This window comes from Palaemon carinicauda, chromosome 16 (assembly GCF_036898095.1).
Source record: "Palaemon carinicauda isolate YSFRI2023 chromosome 16, ASM3689809v2, whole genome shotgun sequence".
In the NCBI taxonomy this organism is placed as follows: Eukaryota; Metazoa; Arthropoda; class Malacostraca; order Decapoda; family Palaemonidae; genus Palaemon; species Palaemon carinicauda.
Window position 1 is genome coordinate 28,739,018 of NC_090740.1, and position 11,571 is coordinate 28,750,588.

Consider the following 11,571-nt stretch of genomic DNA (forward strand, 5'->3'; position numbering starts at 1 on the left):
TATATATATATATATATATATATATATAAATCAAGAAAACTTATGCAACAACGGGATTAAAATGGATAATAACGATTGTCATCTTTTTTTAAGGTTCTATGGAACTTTTTATATTAGTGATATAAAATTACAATCTCTTCAGAAATTGAAAGATTTCTTTAAATCATCAAAAAAGAGGATGGCAGAAAGATACCAGAGAGAGAGAGAGAGAGAGAGAGAGAGAGAGAGAGAGAGAGAGAGAGAGAGAGAGAGAGAGAGAGAGATAGGGGCTGGTTTGACAGATGGTATTATTATTTTACCAGTGAAAAAGGAACGCTCGTTGTTGAGTTTTGCATATTACAATACTCTTTGAAATGACAATTTTTTTTTTCAATGAGAGCAAACAAAGGAAAATATAAACAATAGTTTTGCAAAATAATTTATTTACAGTTACACTTTTCATGGACTTTATTATGTACAACAAATTAGCTATATACAGCAAAATAAGTGGTCATATTTTAGAATCAAAATAATGCATTATCCTTCATAATGCACCAGTGACCACAAGAAAAAAAAAATTAGGGGAACGAATACCGGAATATCTTCATTTACAAACAGAAAGGATAGTTGACACCATCTGGGGGAATGCAGTGGAATGAGACAGACACTGTGGTGGCTGTATTAGCTGTGAACGAAGTGGTGGTCATCGTGGTGAATGTGGTCAAAGACACAAACAGTTTCCCCTTGTCGTCGGCTGACTGCTCTGGCTGTGAGACATCTCGCTTTTCAATGGAAAGTTCGTCTTGTGAGCCATCCAGTGCCACGTTGGGTTCCATAATTCTTTCGTGAAGAATAAAACATTATGGAAATTACTTAAAGATTGGAAGTAAGATTTTTTTTTTTTTGTATTTTCATTGTTAGGTTTTGTTCTATCTGCTCTTTTATCTCTCTCTCTTTCTCTTTATTTTTCTTTTTTTATAAAATCTTTTAGCCTATCCCCATCATAACCTAGGAATTGACCAATATCAACAGGTTCACTTAATTCTGCTATCCTAACGCTAGTGATTATTTCTAATATTTACCATGGCATCTATAATTTCTTTTAACTATATAAAAGATGAAACTTCATTCTACAAATAAACTCAGATGATAAACTTACGAGAGTTCCTCCCCAACATTTTTTAAATTGCTTCTCTTCCTTCGGCCACCGCACTTTGCGTTCTGGCCCAACGCAGAGATGCAGCTCAGAAGAGTAGTTGACGTGAGGACGTTAAATCGGGTGCGGGTGACGTACCCAGCGAAGAGCTTAACTTCTGGGTTGGCTGTGGAAATATGGATTAGCATTATTATTATCATCAATACAACAATCTGCTAATTTACCCTTGTCCTTATTTATATGTAGATTTTTCATCCTCAACTTGAGGCTTGAACCAATGTCTACTTTAGGCTCCAGAGCCTTTAAATGGTCCCGAGACTATATGATAAGCTCCCACGAAACATTCGAATGATTGAAGACATTAAGGCTTTCAAGAGGATACTGAAGACTTTCTTATTTTAATAGTTATACAACAGTGACGATTTAACAGTAAATGAACAATATATGATATGAAATGTTAAATACTCTGAACGAACAAGGTAAAACGACAGTGGAGGTCCTGTAGAGAGCGTGGTTCACCTGCTGTATGGGACCGGAAAAGCAGCCATCAAAGTAAAGTAAGTAAGTAATGAGCCACTTTTTAAATATGAGCATATTGCTTGGAAATTTTGCACCTAGTAATCTATAGTTCTATATTTGCATTTTATTCTGTTATCCACTCTTCGCATCCTTAAGAAAAATTGGTTAGATAACTCTATATATTACCATAATATCTCTCATAAACACATTCACGATCTTCCTAATACTTTCCATACCTTGCTACCTTTCTTCTTCACTCACCTATTCCATAGCATCTTGCCATAATTCATTATATTCACTCCCTAATAAATAAATACATAATTTCAAATCTTACACTATCCGTGTATCACTAATTATCTGTCTTCTTGTTTTTCATCTTCCTTTATAACCTTACTAGTAGTTATATCTATTCACAATATATTTTTGCAATTGCCTTTAAACAGTTTCTCTAAGCTTTGCAATATCTGTCCACTACTCCCAAATAGTACCATATCTGAAGAAATCCGCTATTTTGCACGTTATATATAACTCTTCTATCTTACAATTTTCGCCAATCACTAATTTATTTTAACAGATATCTTGCATCATCTCATCCAAAAGACATTGAACACTCATATAACAATAACATATCCTTGCTTCAAACCATCCTTTACACGAAGCTACAGTCAATTCTTTTTAGTGAGGCAGATTTGCACCGACTCGAAGGGTGCCTTTTAGCTCGGAAAAGTTTCCTGACCGCTGATTGGTTGGACAAGATAATTCTAACCAATCAAATAGCAGGAAACTTTGCCGAGCTAAAAGGGCACCGCTGCGAGTCGATGCAAATGCGCCTCATTAAAAAAATTGAGTATAGTCATTCTTCTGCCCATGAATTCTAACACATACTTCAATTTTATCCTTCAAACTTGTAAGTTTTCCCAAAACTTTCCTTCTATGGCATATATATTCAACACTACTTATTTTCTTATCTTTCTAAGCTTTGACTTTTAATTGCTTTATCTGTTGTTCCTGACTCCTAATCTTCTTTAAGGAGGTGTATCTGTCGCATCCTATAGGATAAAGCAGAACCCTCCTTCTTTTATCTCCTTTCTTTGTTTTTTATGCTTGGGTAAGAACTCAGTTTGCTAGTCATATTGGCTTCTGCACTTAAGAAAAGGAAAACTTGTGACTCCTCGACTCACTGAAAATCACTATGAGGCAGCGATGCTGAATCCCAGGTTTCTATTGCATATCATTCTAAACAAAACTAATATTTGCATCAACAAATGTTATCTGCAACTAAAATATCTAATAGAATATACGGCACGGTTTTCTTGTACACTGTTAAAAAAACCCGTAATTTTAATCGGAAATTCTCCGATAAAATATATAATTTTCAGCCGTATACCAGTAAAATACAGGCGACAGTAATTTGTACCCTACTTTGTTATTATCTTTTACGGGTTGGTGACCATAATGCCACTCCTTTACGTCAATATATCCGTTTTTAAAACGGTAAATGTCTGGCAACATTTATGGCCGTATTTTTACCAATTTTTATGCAAATTTTTATCAGAGTAGTTTATTTGTTACACAAAATGAAAGTTGCAAGTGAAGATTTTAACATGCAGTGATAAGGTCATTCTAGAATAAATTTTGAGGAATGCGTCTTCGATCTTACGTCTGGTATATCATAACATTAGGTAGTTGAATAGAAACGCTAGTAGCATATGAATCGTCTCTAATAGCTAGAAAGAGTCGATGGGTTCTCTTCAGGTATTTTTCCCTTCAAAACCCAACCACAGTTACGTGAGTCTCAAGGGCAAAGGCCCTTGCTGACGCAAAGCCATCTTAAAAGTCTAAACTAATCCTTACCATTCTTGACACTTACCAGTTTCTTCTTCAAGCGCTGATGAAGACCAGACCAAAGCTGCAAGGGTCACCGCTATCAAAGTTAAAGTCTTCATCTGACAAGAGAATGGAGAGATGGGTACATTAGTTATCGAGAAGTGACAGTGGGAATAAATCCTTATTGACGATACCTCTATCTTCAGTTTGAGAACATGGGTTGCTAAAAAAAACACGATAATCACGAGAATCTCAATCTATGCTTCCTATGGTGAAGTGACGCCAGTGTAGGCATATATATATATATATATATATATATATATATATATATATATATATATATATATATATATATATATATATATATATATATATATATATATATATATATTTTTTTTTTTTTTTTTTTTTTCGTTCCTTCGGTCCTTAGCTACACTTGCTTTATATCCTTATACTTTACCGATATATATTTTTTTTAATTTCTTCCATTTCGGTGTCCAACCTCATCCAACTTTTACCTCAGAAAAAGAAGGAAAAGCGTCATTTAAGAGTGGCATTACTGTATAGAGAGAGAGAGAGAGAGAGAGAGAGAGAGAGAGATTCTCCGAATGGTATATGTCGAGTCTTGCTATAACATAGAAATTAGTATTTAAAGGGACATTTATCTCGTGCAAAAAAATTATCTGTGTTAGCTGGAGACAAGAAATTCAAGTTAATTGTCGAAAGAATTATTAATGGTTCGACAAAGATAGTTCATATTATGTAAACAGTATATTTCTGTCTCCTTATAATAGAGAAGTATCATGTAAACATGAACAGGAAATATCCGTCATTGAAAGATAAGTTGTTCATGGATGCGAGAGTCTACACTGTTAAAAAAACCGTAATTTTAATCTGAAATTCTCCGTAAAATATACAGTTCTCAGCCGTATTTCAGTAAAATACAGACGACCGTAATTTTTACCCTACTTTCTTATCATCTTTTACGGGTTGGTGACCGTAATATCACTCCTTTACGTCAATATATCAGTTTTTAAAACGACAAATACCTGGCAAAATTTGTTCCAGAATTTTTACCGTTTTTAATGAAAATTTTGAACAGCGTATTACAGTCTGAGGTAATCCAGGCAGTAGCACCGTGAAGTAAAATTTTGAAAAAGGTTGGACATCAATGTCGAAGAAAAGAAGTGGGAACATAAGTAATGTAAAATGCTAAGAGGTTCTCTTATTTCTATCATAATATGAAAATATATCATGCACCATATCATCAGAAAATTGCATTTAGAATGACCCCAAGCGCTGGGCTATCTAAGCCCAAACTTATAAATCCATCTCTCGATCTAAGTCTAAGAAGTGGGAATCGAGAGTAGTAAGACTATGTAAGAGACTTGTATTGATAATTTTTTTTTTTTAGGAAATATGATTTAGTTAATAAAAGAATGACCTTCCAACCGAATTAAGTCTTATGTCTAATCAAGAAAGCTAATATATAAGCTATTATTTGCATACTTATTAAGCTGAAATAATCTCAAAGACTACTAATTAGAGTAGGTACTGGTCAATTGATAGGCAAATAACGTAAAATAATAGCAACGCGTCATAATTACATGAATAACATTTTTAAGTAGTAACCAGCTATTACCTGGTTATTTCCTTTTGATATCCCTGACGTTTTCTTACATAAACTGCTTGAGTAGAAAACAATTCTATGTAGTCTCTCGATTGATTTAAGAGGCAATTTGATCTGATTATATCTAATCTTACTTACAATCACTGTTAATTTGAAACTTACTGTAATTTGTGTATTAGAAATGAACGGAAAATGCAAATCAATAACACGTAAACTAAATATTGAACAGTTAGAAAAAATCCGGGAAATATCTGAATGGTATGGTCAAAATTGTATAATTGTATGAGGAATCGTCATTGTTGACATAACACTATTCAGCAATTTTGATTGAGACTAAGTTAAACATTAGTGAGGACAGAATGATGTGGTTCTGTGATACATGTTGGGCTTAATTGAATAAAGCTAAACATTAAAAAAGACTTGAAGATTCATAATTCTCATGAATTCTTTCCAATAATAAAAATGTCAATTTTATATCTTTCGACATCAGTTATATTTAGGAATCAAGGATGAATTCCTCTCATGCCTAAAGCTTTACACGAGTTAAATGTAAAAAATACACACAAGCAGATATATATATATATATATATATATATATATATATATATATATATATATATATATATATACGTACATACTCTACATATACATATATATATATACTGTATATAAACACACACACACACACACACATATATATATATATATATATATATATATATATATATATATATATATATATATATATATATATATGCGTGTATACTCTACATATGCACACTTCAGCTTACCTTGGTGATCTGTAGTCTGATGGTATAGACGAACAGCGAGGCTTTATATACCTGATACAGGAAAAATGCTCAAGAAAAGATTGGCAGCCAAAGCCATTTGTACTGGGTCGAATTTTCTGATGGAGTTTTCCTTCATACGGCAGATGCCAGAGGCAGTCGCCTTGTTGTCCATTTCTGGCGTCTTGCCGTAGAAAATTGATATATCATTACCTTGTAAATTTCTTGTTTGATGTGTTTGTCTTTAGCATTCAACTCAATTAAATGAAATACAAATACTTACATAAATATGCTTACAATAAGTAAAAATGCATTATGGAATATGGAAATGTATGGTCCAAGCCAATTAAATGAAACACAAATACTTACATAAATATGCTTACAATAAGTAAAAATGCATTATGGAATATGGAAATGTATGGTCCAAGCCATGGTGGGAATTGTGAAAAATAGAAATTGGGCAGAAAATATAAAAATAAATGTACATAATGTTAACTATAAAATATTCTTTGCAGAACAAAAGGTCCCGTATGTATTTAGCCCTGTGGAATACATGGTGGGAATCAAAACTTTTCTACTCGAAGTGATATACGGATGATTTTTTTTTTAATGAAAAAATATTTCTTAGAAAATAAGCAGGGTAGTGTAGCGGGCACAATCGTCAGAAAAGACCATCTGAACTTTTGTACTTTATAACTTTTATATAACACCATATAATTAAACACCGCAGATCACTTTAATATCATACTATAGAAAAAAAAAATGCATAATGTATGAGGCCATAGCAGAGCTTATTCATGAATACTTGATTAATTGAGTATGGTGATACCATAATGGTGGGTCAAAATAAGTGCCTCTATTCCCTAGTTTGCAATTTGGTTTTCGTAAAAGCCTTGGAGCATGTGATGCCCTTCTTACAATCTCCAATGCTGTAAAGAAATCCCTTGATTGTGGTCAGGAAGTTGGTATGATTGGCCTTGATTTTAGTGCTCCCTTTGTCCGTGTTAATTATGAGGCCCTTGTTTTCAAACTCAAACAGTTAGGAGTGGGTGGGTTGTTTTTTAGCATTATTATTGAATTTTATGTAATAGATCACAAAGAGTTGTTGTTGATGGGCACCATAGTGAGTATAGGAATTTGATATCTGGTGTTCCTCAGGGTATTGTTCTTGGCCCATTACTTTTCACACTATATACACATGACATGTGGTTTGGCCTAGAAAACAAGCTTGTTGTATGAGCTGATGATGCTACTCTTTTTGCATCAATTCCATCTCCTGAATGTAGATCTGGGGTTGGTGAATCCCTTAATAGAGATCTAACTAACATTAGTGTATGGTGCAAATTATGGGGTATGAAGTTGAACCCTAAAGAAACTCAAAGTATGATTGTACGTAGGTAAAGGACAGTGGCTCCTGAACATCCGGATTTCAGAATTGATGTTTCTCTGTAGCTCTGTATGACTCTTTTAAAATTTTAGGTGTGATTCTCGACATCAAATTTACTTTTAAGTATCACATTAGAAACGTGTCTTCTTCAATTGCCAAAAAAATTGGCTTATTAAGAATCTTTTTTTAAGATTTTCGGTGATCAATCTACTGTATTCTGAAGAAGTGTTTTAATTCCTTTATTATACCCTGTTTTGAGTAACGTTCTCCTGCCTGGTCTTCAGCTGCTGATTCTCATCTTAATTTGTTGGACAGGAACTTATGGTCTATTAAATTTCTTATTTCTGATCTAGATATTAATCTCTGGCACCATCGTTCAATTAGTTCATTATGCATGTTGCATAGGATTTTTCATAATTCTGACCATCCTTTACATTCAAACCCTCCCGGACAGTTCCATCCTGTTCGTAATAGTAGGTATACAGTTAATTCTAATAGTCAGGCCTTCTCCATCATGAAGTTCAATACTACACAGTATTCTAGAAGAATGGATCCCAACCTTTGTATTTCCTGTGGACCTAAAAGTTAAGGAAAAAGAAATTATGAAATCATGATAATATTTGAGTACCTGACTTTCAAATATGTATGAATAATGGATATTAAAAATTTCAAATTGCTGACAATCATGAGTGATGGGTGAAAGTAGACGTGAATTGTTAAAACAATTTACTGACGACTAAATGCTGGTACTAATGAAACGGACAAATCTTAGTTCTATCATAACTTTCTTATTAGTATGCAAAATTCCAGCCTGGTGGTAGTGTCCTTCCCTGGTGATTGCCCAGCTTGGGTTCAATTTCCGCGCAAACTCGTTAGTTCCTTTGGTCACTGCAACCTCACCATCCTTGTGAGCTAAGGATGGGGGTTTTGGGGAACCTATAGGTCTATTTGCTGAGTCATCAACAGTCATTGCCTGACCCTCCTTGGTCCTAATTTGCGTGGAGAGGGGCCTTTAAATTGCACAACATTCATGTAAATGGTTTTTGAGATTTGATTTGTTTTGGTTCAATCCCAAAAGCCAATAAAAATATTGATGGAAACTACAACGACACTCGAAATGTAGGTTCAGCAATATCTCAGACTTCTAAGTAGCTCTCGAAAAGTGTAAATGTGTCCCTGCGGGTACGTGTGACCCAGATTAGCAACCCATGTATTAACAACGAGGATTCCTTGAAGCAGGCTATTGACTTAAACAAAAAGTATCAATTTTTCAGTGCCTAGGGTAGTATTACCTAGTTTAGGGTTCACCTATAGAAAGAACTGGTTAAAAGGTAACCTCACTGCTTTAAGTCGATGGAAAAATGGAAGGAAAGGTGAGTCTAGGGTGAAAAGGTAACATTATTTGATCAACTATAATCTTAAAGGAAAGTTTTTAAATATGTTACTGTTTCTCAAAGCAGATATTCCAGTTTTCATATTGTTACCATTTTTACAAGCTTCGAAGTACAGCTATGATGGAATCACCTGGTCCAAATTACCAAAAGTTATTCGCGGCTTCAATCTCAGCTTTAGGAATAAAGAGAGCCATACGCAATAATGAGAAATCATCTTTACTATTCTCTTTAAAAGAAAAATATTTGACTCCGGTGATATAGATTACTTTAGAAGTTGTAAGAGTGCAGTAAATGAAAACAGATAGATGTAACTATTATGGCTATGGGAAAAATACGAACAGTTGATTTATTTAGATAATTATTAGTAATTGTAACTGATGATGGTAGTACAGTAGAATGGGTAAGAACGGTATCAACCGGTTTGAAGGTGTTTGGATAGCTAGTCTAAATTAGTTAACTATCTCAAGGAATTGGAGTGTGGATGTTGAAGGACAATGAGAGAAAAGAGAACGGATTGAGAGGAACTATTTGTGGTATAAGAATAGTATGATTTCAAACTGAACTATGTTTCCGTACTTATAAATTGATCTCTCTGTTAATTTACTCATGTAACCTTTATTGACATTTGCATTTAACATGAAATGAAAAAAGTTCTTAGGAAAATGTACAACTTCACAAACTCTGATGCAAGTCCCGAAGGACCTAAGCCAGCGCGTGAGATGAATATTAGGGGGGGGGGGGGGGCGGTAGGCCATATACCATATATATCTATATTGAAACAAAACGATATATAATTAATTAAAAACTCATTTAAGTGTAGACTACTGCAACTCTTCTACTGAATCATCACGTGATACATATCCGCAAACAAAAATATACCAGTATGTGGTAGTCTATGCCATATATTGTGATTTATGTAATATGTATAACTGCAGTATAATAAAAAGAAAAGTTCTGGTCAGCTATCAGTGATTCTACTGCGGTTCCTCTAGTTTATAACACCCTAGACATATATTAGATTTAGATTTTATTGACAAAATAACATACAAATCATACATTGGTACATAAGAATAATATACAAATATTCTATCCAACATACAATTGATATTCAAAAGCTAACCATTATATGATACTATATTTAATTCATGACATCAAGGATTTACTAGAATTAATGATAATAATTATAAATTTCATTTAGAAATATGACACAACTTAAATCATATAAAAATTATGCAATAGAAAATCATGCTTAAAATCTTACATTCGTAATTTGATCTCACAACTCCAGGAAGTGCCAAAGACACAGTACTATTCAAAATCATAAATGAAATATTCAAATTCAAATACAAATTCAAACAAAGTACAAATTTACAACTGCACACATCTGAATTCGCAATTGCACATTTTGAATTTATAACTGCATAAAATGGGCACCGCTGTACATCTTAAATCACACGAAAATTATGCAATAGAAAACCATGCTTAAAATCTTCCATTCGTAATTTGATCTCACAACTCCCGGAAATGCCAGACAAAGTCTATTCAAAATCATAAATTAGATATTTAAAATCAAAAACAAATTCAAACAAAGTATAAATTTACAACTGCACAAATCTGAATTTGCAATTTCACATTTTGAATTTACAACTGCATAAAATGGGCACCGCTGTATGTGAGAATAAACACTGAAAGATACAGTTTTCATAGAAGAAAACAATACCACGTAATCAATCAAACTTAAAGATTCACCTCTAATGGGATTTATATAAACCTAAATTTAAATGAAATCTACCATTTAGATTTAATATTTTCCATTAGAATAATAATGATGATTTAATTTGATGAAGGTTTTTATGATTATTATTATTTAAAGTTTTTACATGAAAATATCTAATTCAATTATTGAATCTCACTATCTTATTTTTATTAGAAATTCAGAATGATTGTATTTCTTTTTTAATTTGAAGAAAGGTCATTAGCATTAAACAACCTATGGGCACAATTTTCCCATCGTGACTTTTAAAGCTATTAGCATAAATACGGTAACTGAGACTTGTGCCTTTGGGTATACATAGCTCCCGAAGGGCAAAGGAGATGGCGCTACCCGGTACAATAGGTGGAACATCACCATCACCGGTATATGGGAACAAGTTAGAGAGAGAGAGAGAGAGAGAGAGAGAGAGAGAGAGAGAGAGAGAGAGAGAGAGATTTACTTTGCAATTCTACTCTGGTAATGATTATAGTAAATAAACACAAGATTATTAACAGTTTGTCTTTTCTCAACATCCGCAATTATTAGCACCATGAAACCAGCCTACGGAATCATCACTTTGCTCAGCCTCTCATCAGAATTGAATGCCCTGAAGAGATAATCAGGAGAAATGGCGATTATAATGATAGGTAAATAGATATTCATTATAGAAAATATGGTTTATGCACACATAAACTGCAAAAAAGTCCGAAAATATATTAAGAAAAGTTTTCTAATCCAGTAGAAAATATAATGTGTAGCACATTATGAAGATAAAATTTTTTTACGAAAAAATACTTTTATTTTAGGCCTTTATTGGATAACTTAGAAAACATTTTGGAAAAGTCCCTTTTCACTAATGGGAATATTGAAAAATATTCAATATACATATACATAAGACGTAGAAAAGGTAACAAAATAAAAATATACAAAGAACTTACGAAAATGGAAAATAAATGATCAAATTCTGAAATCGTGTTTTTTTTAACACAAACACCAAAAAATATATTATTCTGGATAACTGAGGAAAATGTAAAAAGAAGACATGCCAAGATATTTGAAAGATAAGGAAAATAAATAAACTAAGAGATCAAAAACAAATAAAACTAGATTGAAGTACTCGGAGAGTGCAAACCTCCGC

General features: G+C 33.0%; 1 protein-coding gene across 1 annotated transcript; it reads right to left on the minus strand.

Moving 5' to 3' along the window:
* Positions 1-451: 451 nt before the first annotated feature.
* LOC137654984 (uncharacterized) lies at positions 452-3,624 on the minus strand. The gene is made up of 3 exons (XM_068388881.1): positions 3,525-3,624; positions 1,139-1,301; positions 452-819 (listed from the first exon to the last, which is right to left on the minus strand). Exons 1-3 carry the CDS (start codon positions 3,598-3,600, stop codon positions 588-590), a joined length of 471 nt encoding a protein of 156 aa, XP_068244982.1. The 5' UTR covers positions 3,601-3,624; the 3' UTR covers positions 452-587.
* Positions 3,625-11,571: the final 7,947 nt, after the last annotated feature.